The sequence below is a fragment of the Eucyclogobius newberryi genome, unplaced genomic scaffold, assembly GCF_026437365.1.
Source record: "Eucyclogobius newberryi isolate DKJ021-1_F unplaced genomic scaffold, fEucNew1.0.hap1 SCAF_149, whole genome shotgun sequence".
Classification (NCBI taxonomy): domain Eukaryota; kingdom Metazoa; phylum Chordata; class Actinopteri; order Gobiiformes; family Gobiidae; genus Eucyclogobius; species Eucyclogobius newberryi.
Window position 1 is genome coordinate 8,966 of NW_027315778.1, and position 13,535 is coordinate 22,500.

At 39.9% G+C, this 13,535-nt stretch overlaps 1 protein-coding gene across 1 annotated transcript in view; it reads left to right on the forward strand.

Annotated features, from left to right (window-relative positions):
• Nucleotides 1-611: 611 nt before the first annotated feature.
• The window catches only part of hectd2 (HECT domain containing 2), a 184,946-nt gene continuing 172,022 nt past the window's right edge, over nt 612-13,535 (forward strand). The window contains exons 1-2 of the mRNA XM_072445444.1: nt 612-734; nt 1,921-2,062. Of these exons, the coding sequence (XP_072301545.1) occupies nt 612-734; nt 1,921-2,062 (265 nt within the window). The remainder of the gene's footprint in view (nt 735-1,920; nt 2,063-13,535) is intronic.

Here is a 13,535-nt window from a genome sequence, read left to right on the forward strand (position 1 = left end):
ACTGAACCAGGGCTAAACCAGGGCTAAACCAGGACTAAACCAGGACTGAACCAGGGCTAAACCAGGGCTAAACCAGGACTAAACCAGGACTAAACCAGGACTGAACCAGGACTAAACCAGGAGAGTAATAAAGCGTTGATGCAACTTATGAAGCAATTGGTTTTTGTACCACTTTATTATAACATGAACAAAGATTTATTCATTATGGGTTAGTTTATAAAGAATTATTCAGGCTTTGGAACTACTTAATTAATGCACTAACGCCTTAATTAAGTAGTTACTAAGTCTGAATAAATCTTTAATAAACTATTTGTTCCTTATGAATGAAGTCTTTATTCCTGCTTCATTAAGTGAGTGGCGCTGACCAGCACTGGACCGACCGCTTTGTCGATGTCCAAATTAAATGTGAATTTGCAAATCACACATTTAACTCCACAGTTTGTGTTTGTTTGATCTCATTCATAATGTTTAACCCGGGTGTAGTTTGGCCCGGGACAGTCCTGGGTTTACTCTGGCCTGGGCCAAACTATACTCGGGTTCTTCTGGGCAGGGGTTACCACGGTGACAGCACATACAGGCTGGTGCTGGTTCAGGCTTGTCAGGACACAAGGATGCTCCCACTGCACACGCTCTGCACGCTGCACTCCACAGTGTCCCAACAGACCAGCCCCCGGAGGACAATCACTGCACTGGAGCGAGGGCTGGGTATTGCCCAGACCCTCACCATACGATACGTATCCCGATACATGTATATTCCGATACAATTCCCTCATTACGATATGTATCCCAATACATTTTTGAAAAGGGGTCTTGAAATGTACCAAATGGGTCATGTTTTTACTCTGGAGAAGAAAATGTATGAAATTTCATGTTACTTCTTTATAAATCCATCATGTTCTAATAACTTCATACATCCAACTGATCCAAATATAAATATATGGAACACATTCTAGTAAAGTATTAAATGTTTCTTGGCCTGGTCTGAACATGCTGCAGCAGCATCTTCTGCCCAGAGGAGCTTCTGATCAGGTCCACAGCTCCTTCTCGACTCGCCTCTTGAGGAGGTCGCTTCTAAATTGCCGCATGGACAATTCATAATAAATGAATGTTGGTGGTGGAGTGGTTAAGGCACAGCACACATATGCCAGGTTCCGGGTGCGGCCGGCCGCAGTGTTATTGATTCGGGTCCCGACTCTGGCTGTTTGCTGCGTGTCCTCCCCTCTCTCTCATCCCCCACTTCACCCTGGCCTCTCCTGTTGAGTAAAGCCTACGGGCCATCCATTCTGTGACTCAGTATGTCACATTTTCACATTTCTGGACACAACCGTAGCTGGAGCTGTGTAAAGTCTGGAACTATCATGACTCTTCACATTTATTTGTAAACCCATCTACAGTAATACAATATTTGTACAATATTTGTACAATATTTTGGATCCATGTTCATCAGGATTCTGGTCACGGTGCACATCTTGACCAGGTCCAGGGTGTGAACGTTTGAGGAATACAAAAGCACAAGAATCATAGACAAATATTGTACCATTCTGACCAGTGCACAGCTCGTTTGTAGAGGTCAGTTGACGGTCATGAGATCTGGACTGAACCACTGTGTCTTCATGTGTCGTTATGAATAGAGTCTCGATTAATCGGTTGCTGGTGTTTTCTGAAATCATATTTAATTAGTTGACTAAATATTTTATCAGTAGAGATCGAACAATGGGTTTTTGGCCAATGTCGACGTGGATGGTTTAAAAACACTAACTACATTTTATTTGTATGTTACTGTGATTTGAGGTGGTTTTGAGTCAAGAGCATCCAAGGGAACGGACTAGATTCAGATACTGATACAATGTTTGGATATAGAGTGGGTTTTGATGAAGCTGCGCTCACATGTGACGGGTGGTCTTCACGTTTGTGCTGCAGGGTCTGGGGCGAGGGTCCAAGCAGGCCTTCCCCTCTCTGGGCACGTTCATCTCCACGCTGAGCCATCGCCGCGACGCAGGAGGGCGGGGCTTATCCACCACCACCAGCCACGCCCTGAGCCACAGCCTGAGCCTCAGACACGGTGAGTCTCTCTCAGGTCATTTCACCAGGTTCAGATGTTTGAAGTGTCATGATTTCAGATTTGAGTGTTACATTTATTAGGATAAAGCAGCATTTCTCTGTTGTTCAGGATTATTGACACCATCAAAAAGCTTCATTTTCTTTCCTCCACACGGTCCCCCCAGTCCTCTAGCTTTATGAAGACTTTCTGAAGGATAAAGAAGAAGATGTAAAGGAATGAGATCCTGGTCCAAAATCTGTCAATTAGATCCATTTTCAAATGAAGTCAGTGATGGCATCAGTCCAGTTCTGCTGAGGCTTTTTTCGCTGTGACCAGGAGAATGTTCCAGAGATATTCATTTATTGTGTCCTTCAGAGGCGTGAGGCCCAAGTACCAAACAGTCTGAACCTCTTTGTTGATTTCAGTCTCATATTTCTGAGTAACAGGACAGTCCCAAACACATGGGGAACATGTGACTCTGTCAGGCAAAACAAGATCTTCTCTTTCATATTTATGCTTAATATATTTAATATTATCCAGATGATTAATGCATTTATATCATCTCGAAATGATTCCTCTCGAAAGTTCTGATTGGCACGTTCGTGTTCAGTTCTGTCCAATGAGAGCTTAGTCTTGACTGTGATGGGCATATGGTTGGGAAAACAGTCCAGCACCTCGTCCATACGCTTTGTGTCTCTGGAAACCACTGTTTTAACTTGACTGATGATGAAGAGATTCTCATTTATTTTTTTGAATACATTTGGATAGTTTCTGTTGGTCTCGGCTGAATATTTTGATGTGAGATCCTGCAAAGACAAAGTGTTGAATTCATTATCAGGATCTGAGATATTGCATCCCCTATTTTCAGGGATTCCCACACTTTTTCAGATCTACCTATAGCAGGGGGCCGCATTTTGAAACTTACACAGAGCAGGGGGCCACAAACAACCCAACTTTGTCAAATTTGTTGAAGGACAAAGTGAATCAATGGAAATGTTGTATTTGACATGGTTTCGATGCCTCCACACCTTTTCATAATTAGGCTGGTATAACATGAAAATGTTTGAATTTTTTTTCTGTTTGGACCAACTTAGCAGGAAGCCGGAGGGCCAACAAAAATTGGTCTGAGGGCCGCATTTGGCCCTCGGGCCGTAGTTTGGACATGCCTGACCTATAGACTTACTTATTATAATTGAGTCATATATTTACTGTCAGTATTAAACATATTTAGGCTATAGGAACACGATATATGCATTCCTTAAGCTCACGTTGGCCTGGTGGTGGAGTGGTTAAGGCGGCAGCACACATGCAGCGTCATGAGTGCGACTCCCGTCTCTTGTACTGATTGTCCTCTGTATCTCATCCCCATTTCATGCTGAAAAAGCTGTCGTTTAAAGCCTACGAGCCAAACATGAGCGGAACAAACACAATTCTGCTTCAGTCAGAGTATTAACAGTGAAATGTGGACCTGTTCATTCATATTTAGTGTAATAACAACAGTGACATGTGGACCTGTTCATTCATATTTAGTGTAATAACAACAGTGACATGTGGACCTGTTCATTCATATTTAGTGTAATAACAACAGTGACATGTGGACGTGTTCATTCATATTTAGTGTAATAACAACAGTGACATGTGGACCTGTTCATTCATATTTAGTGTAATAACAACAGTGACATGTGGACCTGTTCATTCATATTTAGTGTAATAACAACAGTGACATGTGGACCTGTTCATTCATATTTAGTGTAATAACAACAGTGACATGTGGACCTGTTCATTCATATTTAGTGTAATAACAACAGTGACATGTGGACGTGTTCATTCATATTTAGTGTAATAACAACAGTGACATGTGGACGTGTTCATTCATATTTAGTGTAATAACAACAGTGACATGTGGACGTGTTCATTCATATTTAGTGTAATAACAACAGTGACATGTGGACGTGTTCATTCATATTTAGTGTAATAACAACAGTGACATGTGGACCTGTTCATTCATATTTAGTGTAATAACAACAGTGACATGTGGACGTGTTCATTCATATTTAGTGTAATAACAACAGTGACATGTGGACGTGTTCATTCATATTTAGTGTAATAACAACAGTGACATGTGGACCTGTTCATTCATATTTAGTGTAATAACAACAGTGAAATGTGGACCTGTTCATTCATATTTAGTGTAATAACAACAGTGACATGTGGACCTGTTCATTCATATTTAGTGTAATAACAACAGTGACATGTGGACCTGTTCATTCATATTTAGTGTAATAACAACAGTGACATGTGGACCTGTTCATTCATATTTAGTGTAATAACAACAGTGACATGTGGACCTGTTCATTCATATTTAGTGTAATAACAACAGTGACATGTGGACCTGTTCATTCATATTTAGTGTAATAACAACAGTGACATGTGGACGTGTTCATTCATATTTAGTGTAATAACAACAGTGACATGTGGACGTGTTCATTCATATTTAGTGTAATAACAACAGTGACATGTGGACCTGTTCATTCATATTTAGTGTAATAACAACAGTGACATGTGGACCTGTTCATTCATATTTAGTGTAATAACAACAGTGACATGTGGACCTGTTCATTCATATTTAGTGTAATAACAACAGTGACATGTGGACCTGTTCATTCATATTTAGTGTAATAACAACAGTGACATGTGGACCTGTTCATTCATATTTAGTGTAATAACAACAGTGACATGTGGACGTGTTCATTCATATTTAGTGTAATAACAACAGTGACATGTGGACCTGTTCATTCATATTTAGTGTAATAACAACAGTGACATGTGGACCTGTTCATTCATATTTAGTGTAATAACAACAGTGACATGTGGACCTGTTCATTCATATTTAGTGTAATAACAACAGTGAAATGTGGACCTGTTCATTCATATTTAGTGTAATAACAACAGTGAAATGTGGACCTGTTCATTCATATTTAGTGTAATAACAATAGTGACATGTGGACCTGTTCATTCATATTTAGTGTAATAACAACAGTGAAATGTGGACGTGTTCATTCATATTTAGTGTAATAACAACAGTGACATGTGGACGTGTTCATTCATATTTAGTGTAATAACAACAGTGAAATGTGGACCTGTTCATTCATATTTAGTGTAATAACAACAGTGAAATGTGGACCTGTTCATTCATATTTAGTGTAATAACAACAGTGACATGTGGACCTGTTCATTCATATTTAGTGTAATAACAACAGTGACATGTGGACCTGTTCATTCATATTTAGTGTAATAACAACAGTGACATGTGGACCTGTTCATTCATATTTAGTGTAATAACAACAGTGACATGTGGACGTGTTCATTCATATTTAGTGTAATAACAACAGTGACATGTGGACGTGTTCATTCATATTTAGTGTAATAACAACAGTGACATGTGGACGTGTTCATTCATATTTAGTGTAATAACAACAGTGACATGTGGACCTGTTCATTCATATTTAGTGTAATAACAACAGTGACATGTGGACCTGTTCATTCATATTTAGTGTAATAACAACAGTGACATGTGGACGTGTTCATTCATATTTAGTGTAATAACAACAGTGACATGTGGACCTGTTCATTCATATTTAGTGTAATAACAACAGTGACATGTGGACCTGTTCATTCATATTTAGTGTAATAACAACAGTGACATGTGGACCTGTTCATTCATATTTAGTGTAATAACAACAGTGACATGTGGACCTGTTCATTCATATTTAGTGTAATAACAACAGTGACATGTGGACCTGTTCATTCATATTTAGTGTAATAACAACAGTGAAATGTGGACCTGTTCATTCATATTTAGTGTAATAACAACAGTGAAATGTGGACGTGTTCATTCATATTTAGTGTAATAACAACAGTGACATGTGGACGTGTTCATTCATATTTAGTGTAATAACAACAGTGAAATGTGGACCTGTTCATTCATATTTAGTGTAATAACAACAGTGAAATGTGGACCTGTTCATTCATATTTAGTGTAATAACAACAGTGACATGTGGACCTGTTCATTCATATTTAGTGTAATAACAACAGTGACATGTGGACCTGTTCATTCATATTTAGTGTAATAACAACAGTGACATGTGGACCTGTTCATTCATATTTAGTGTAATAACAACAGTGACATGTGGACGTGTTCATTCATATTTAGTGTAATAACAACAGTGACATGTGGACCTGTTCATTCATATATAGTGTAATAACAACAGTGACATGTGGACCTGTTCATTCATATTTAGTGTAATAACAACAGTGACATGTGGACCTGTTCATTCATATTTAGTGTAATAACAACAGTGACATGTGGACGTGTTCATTCATATTTAGTGTAATAACAACAGTGACATGTGGACGTGTTCATTCATATTTAGTGTAATAACAACAGTGAAATGTGGACGTGTTCATTCATATTTAGTGTAATAACAACAGTGACATGTGGACCTGTTCATTCATATTTAGTGTAATAACAACAGTGACATGTGGACCTGTTCATTCATATTTAGTGTAATAACAACAGTGACATGTGGACCTGTTCATTCATATTTAGTGTAATAACAACAGTGACATGTGGACCTGTTCATTCATATTTAGTGTAATAACAGTGAAATGTGGACCTGTTCATTCATATTTAGTGTAATAACAACAGTGACATGTGGACCTGTTCATTCATATTTAGTGTAATAACAACAGTGACATGTGGACCTGTTCATTCATATTTAGTGTAATAACAATAGTGACATGTGGACCTGTTCATTCATATATAGTGTAATAACAACAGTGACATGTGGACCTGTTCATTCATATTTAGTGTAATAACAACAGTGACATGTGGACGTGTTCATTCATATTTAGTGTAATAACAACAGTGACATGTGGACGTGTTCATTCATATTTAGTGTAATAACAACAGTGACATGTGGACGTGTTCATTCATATTTAGTGTAATAACAACAGTGACATGTGGACGTGTTCATTCATATTTAGTGTAATAACAACAGTGACATGTGGACCTGTTCATTCATATTTAGTGTAATAACAACAGTGACATGTGGACCTGTTCATTCATATTTAGTGTAATAACAACAGTGACATGTGGACCTGTTCATTCATATTTAGTGTAATAACAACAGTGACATGTGGACCTGTTCATTCATATTTAGTGTAATAACAACAGTGACATGTGGACGTGTTCATTCATATTTAGTGTAATAACAACAGTGACATGTGGACCTGTTCATTCATATTTAGTGTAATAACAACAGTGACATGTGGACGTGTTCATTCATATTTAGTGTAATAACAACAGTGACATGTGGACCTGTTCATTCATATTTAGTGTAATAACAACAGTGACATGTGGACCTGTTCATTCATATTTAGTGTAATAACAACAGTGAAATGTGGACCTGTTCATTCATATTTAGTGTAATAACAACAGTGAAATGTGGACCTGTTCATTCATATTTAGTGTAATAACAACAGTGACATGTGGACGTGTTCATTCATATTTAGTGTAATAACAACAGTGAAATGTGGACCTGTTCATTCATATTTAGTGTAATAACAACAGTGAAATGTGGACCTGTTCATTCATATTTAGTGTAATAACAACAGTGACATGTGGACCTGTTCATTCATATTTAGTGTAATAACAACAGTGACATGTGGACCTGTTCATTCATATTTAGTGTAATAACAACAGTGACATGTGGACCTGTTCATTCATATTTAGTGTAATAACAACAGTGACATGTGGACGTGTTCATTCATATTTAGTGTAATAACAACAGTGACATGTGGACCTGTTCATTCATATATAGTGTAATAACAACAGTGACATGTGGACCTGTTCATTCATATTTAGTGTAATAACAACAGTGACATGTGGACCTGTTCATTCATATTTAGTGTAATAACAACAGTGACATGTGGACGTGTTCATTCATATTTAGTGTAATAACAACAGTGACATGTGGACGTGTTCATTCATATTTAGTGTAATAACAACAGTGAAATGTGGACCTGTTCATTCATATTTAGTGTAATAACAACAGTGACATGTGGACCTGTTCATTCATATTTAGTGTAATAACAACAGTGACATGTGGACCTGTTCATTCATATTTAGTGTAATAACAACAGTGACATGTGGACCTGTTCATTCATATATAGTGTAATAACAACAGTGACATGTGGACCTGTTCATTCATATTTAGTGTAATAACAACAGTGACATGTGGACCTGTTCATTCATATTTAGTGTAATAACAACAGTGACATGTGGACCTGTTCATTCATATTTAGTGTAATAACAACAGTGACATGTGGACCTGTTCATTCATATTTAGTGTAATAACAACAGTGACATGTGGACGTGTTCATTCATATTTAGTGTAATAACAACAGTGACATGTGGACCTGTTCATTCATATTTAGTGTAATAACAACAGTGACATGTGGACGTGTTCATTCATATTTAGTGTAATAACAACAGTGACATGTGGACGTGTTCATTCATTTTTAGTGTAATAACAACAGTGACATGTGGACGTGTTCATTCATATTTAGTGTAATAACAACAGTGACATGTGGACCTGTTCATTCATATTTAGTGTAATAACAACAGTGAAATGTGGACGTGTTCATTCATATTTAGTGTAATAACAACAGTGACATGTGGACCTGTTCATTCATATTTAGTGTAATAACAACAGTGACATGTGGACCTGTTCATTCATATTTAGTGTAATAACAACAGTGACATGTGGACCTGTTCATTCATATTTAGTGTAATAACAACAGTGACATGTGGACCTGTTCATTCATATTTAGTGTAATAACAACAGTGACATGTGGACCTGTTCATTCATATTTAGTGTAATAACAAGATAAGATAAGATAAGATATTCCTTTATTGTCCCACAAGGGGAAATTTCATTGGTGCAACGCAGGTAGATACAGAGGAAAAGAACAGATCACTTATAGGAAGTCTGAAAAACACTTTCAGTAGAAGATCTCCTATAAACAAAAACTCCCATAGACAAATAAATAAATAAATACCATTGCATGTGTCACGACAGTAATTGCACATGAATATGTGTCACGACAGCACATAGATTGCACATGAATTTCACAGTAATTGCACATGAATTGCACATGAATTCCAACAGCAATTGCACATACGACAGAATTGCACATCAGTATTAGGTTAGGTCAGTATTGCGACGGGATAACGTGACGCTCTCCGGGTAAGACGACAGTTCTCCTCAGTTTCATGAGTTCCTCCTTTGTGGAAACGCGGTACGGCGCCGGCCGGGGGGCGGGGCCGGAGCCGGGGGGCGGGGCCGGAGCCGGGGGACTCAGAGCCAAGACACATCGCAACGACACGACGAAAACACTCAATCCAGCCGAATAAAGTCAAAACAAGTTAATTTAAAGCGATTCCAGTGCGTGTCCCGATCGTTCGTCAAGTTCCTCTTTCATATAAACGTGTATATAAACGTGTACCGACGACACGCCGTACTTTAGCGCGGCCGGAGGGTGCGGGGGGCTGGGGGCTAGCTCAGAGCTAGCTCACAACAGTGACATGTTGTGCCCAGTCGTGCTCAGTCGTGTCCAGTAGACTCCTGAGCGTGGCACAGAGGCTGAGCAGGCATAATACTCTTTGCGACAGGATTTTCTTCAGGAAACAGAATGCAGAACGTACAGAACCCGCACGGCCGGAAACCAAGCCCCAGCAGCCAAGATGGCCGCCCATTCAAATCAATGAGAGCTGCTCAGTAGCGCATGTCGTCAGTTAGCCTTTAGCCTTTAGCCTTTAGCCTTTAGCTCTTCGGACACTGCAGCCCAGAAGTGACGTAGGTCTGGGTCCGGTTAGTGTACCATGTGATCGTACTGACCAATCAGAGAGAGTTACTAGAGCAGCGCACAGTGTGAGACAAAGCCAAATTTTAAACAACTGGTTTTAAGAAACTTTTTCACTGACAATGGAAATAATTCTGGTCCTTATTAAGTACATGGAATGTTTGATCTAACGTTGATTTTTTAAAATACGGATTTTTAATCATATCATTCTACAACATGTCAAATGTATTCACATGTTTATCTACATGAGAAACATGCTAAAGTCATGATTAAGTCCGTGTTTAGGTTTCTAACACTGATGGACACGAAACGTAACATCCATTAGTTTATACCTGGCAAAACATTCCATTTCCACAGCATTTATTACGTGATTTAGTTTTTCAGGCAGAAACATTTCAAGTAATCGCTTCTGAGCAGTAGATCCGGGGCCCTCAGATCCGTGGCCCTCAGATCCGTGGTGGTCATTAGTTCCATGATTTGTTCAGTTATTAAACTCATGGATCATAGTTTTACGCCTGTAGCTCAGTCGTGGCATTTGGGCTCATCCACGGCATCTCGGCCCGTTCACTTCACCTCCTCGCGCTCTGATTGGTCCAGACGGTCACGAGCTGAAGCTACAGCTTCAAATGTGTTTTAAAAACACTGAAGAATCTTAAAAATGGAAAAAGTCAATGACCCATAAATAAGTAAGAATTGCCGCCATATCCGACTTTTTTGAAAGCTCTACGTCCCTGTCAGATCTACGTCCCTGTCAGCTCTACGTCCCTGTAAGCTCTACGTCCCTGTCAGCTCTACTACGTCCCTGTCAGCTCTACGTCCCTGTCAGCTCTACGTCCCTGTCAGCTCTACTACATCCCTGTCAGCTCTACGTCCCTGTCAGCTCTACGTCCCTGTCAGCTCCACGTGCCCTGTAAGCTCTACGTCCCTGTCAGCTCTACTACGTCCCTGTCAGCTCTACGTCCCTGTCAGCCGAACAAGAGCAGTTTTTAGTCACATTGCGCTCTACCACTGGAGTGGCCACTGGGGGAGTCTGTGACATGCTGCGGCGAGCCACGCCCTCTCCAGATATTATAATAGATCCATGCCGAAAACACACAGAAAAAAGCGCAGCACACTTCCGGTTACCCATAATGCCCCTCTCTCTCTCTTAAAGGGCCAGGCTGGTAACACTTGTCTAGTCTCAGTCCGATTACGCCATCGCATAGTCTCAATCGGAGATTTTGAACGCCAATGTCTATGGGAGTAAAGTATTTACATTTACATTACAATCACACGAAGACGTCTGATTGTATCGGATTCAAGCAATCATTTGTTTTTTTTCGTTTGCATGTAAACGTACTGACAGAGAGAACGTCCGGACTAGACTCAGTGTTTTATTTCAACATTATTAAAATGTCATCATCACTATTTCAGTGTGAGTGTATTGTTTGTACATTATGGCTCCAAAAATGAAAAAAGCTTTAAATCCGACCCGCCGTCCTCTTCGGGCTGAACAGCTCCTGAATAAAAGCCAAATGTACAAAGACAATAGAACTTGTCCATCTACAGACGGTAGTGAACTGGGGTCTCACTGAGCACCAGACGTCCACTGCACCCAGCGGACTAAAGACACTAATATCTCAGTGAAGAATGAGTTGGATTGTACATGGATTGAACATCACAACATTAATCGAAAATTTAATTGTAATGATTATCAGAAAAAACGATAGTCAGAACTCTGAGTACACTTACTCTACATAATTATTGCAATGTAATTTGTCTGAAAATTCCTGGGATTTCTGCATATATTGGACAGATTGGACAGATTGGACAAATTGGACATATTGGACATATTTGACACATTGGACTGATTGGACAGATTGGACATATTGGACGGATTGGACGGATTGGACGGATTGGACAGATTGGACAGATTGGACGGATTGGACATATTGGACAGATTGGAGCAGCAGGAACGCCCTTCACAGCGTCAGACTTCAGGCGTCCTCCAAACGTATGACATGAAGCACAAAAATGTCATGAACAACAGTATTGTCTGTTTGTGACGAGAACTAAAGCTGCTCAAGAAGTTCAGTGCATAGAAGGTGAAGGTGTAGTGTAGTGTAGGTGTAGTGTAGGTGTAGTGTAGGTGTAGTGTAGGTGTAGTGTAGGTGTAGTGTAGGTGTAGTGTAGGTGAAGGTGTAGTGTATTGTAGGTGTAGTGTAGTGTAGGTGTAGTGTAGGTGTAGTGTAGGTGTAGTGTAGTGTAGTGTAGGTGTAGTGTAGTGTAGGTGTAGGTGTAGTGTAGGTGTAGGTGTAGTGTAGTGTAGTGTAGGTGTAGTGTAGGTGTAGGTGTAGGTGTAGTGTAGTGTAGTGTAGTGTAGTGTAGTGTAGTGTAGGTGTAGTGTAGGTGTAGGTGTAGTGTAGTGTAGTGTAGGTGTAGTGTAGGTGTAGTGTAGGTGTAGTGTAGGTGTAGTGTAGGTGTAGTGTAGTGTAGTGTAGGTGTAGTGTAGTGTAGGTGTAGGTGTAGTGTAGGTGTAGGTGTAGTGTAGTGTAGTGTAGGTGTAGTGTAGGTGTAGGTGTAGGTGTAGTGTAGTGTAGTGTAGTGTAGTGTAGTGTAGTGTAGGTGTAGTGTAGGTGTAGGTGTAGTGTAGTGTAGTGTAGGTGTAGTGTAGGTGTAGTGAAGGTGTAGTGAAGGTGTAGTGTAGGTGTAGTGTAGGTGTAGTGAAGGTGTAGTGAAGGTGTAGTGTAGATGTAATATAGGTGAAGGTGTAGTGTAGTGTAGGTGTAGTGTAGGTGAAGGTGTAGTGTAGGTGTAGTGTAGGTGTAGTGTAGGTGAAGGTGTAGTGTAGTGTAGTGAAGGTGTATTGTAGGTGAAGGTGTAGTGTTGGGGAAGGTGTAGTGTAGGTGTAGTGAAGGTGTAGTGTAGGTGTTGTGTAGATGTAGGTGAAGGTGTAGGTTTAGTGTAGGTGTTGTATAAGTGTTGTGTAGGTGTAGTGTAGGTGAAGGTGTAGTGTAAGTGTAGTGTAGGTGAAGGTGTAGTGTAGGGGAAGGTGTAGTGTAGGTGTAGTGAAGGTGTAGTGTAGGTGAAGGTGAAGTGTAGATGTTGTTGTAGGTGAAGGTGTTGGTTTAGTGTAGGTGTAGTGTAAGTGTTGTGTAGGTGAAGGTGTAGTGTAGGTATGGTGTAGGTGTAGTGTAGGTGTAGTGTAAGTGTTGTGTAGGTGAAGGTGTAGTGTAGGTATGGTGTAGGTGTAGTGTAGGTGTAGTGTAGGTGCAGTGTATGTGTAGTGTAGGTGAAGGTGTAGGTGTAGGTGAAGGTGTAGGTATAGTGTAGGTGTAGGTGTAGGTGTAGTGTAGGTGACGGTGTAGGTGTAGCTGTAGGTGTAGATGTAGGTGCAGGTGTAGGTGACGGTGTAGTGTAGGTATAGATGCAGGTGTAGGTATAGTGTAGGTGTAGTATAGGTGTAGTGTAGATGACGGTGTAGGTGCAGCTGTAGGTATAGTTGTAGATGTAGGTGCAGGTGTAGGTGACAGTGTAGGTGTAGTGTATGTGTAGGTGAAGGTGTAGGTGAAGGTGTAGGTATAGTGT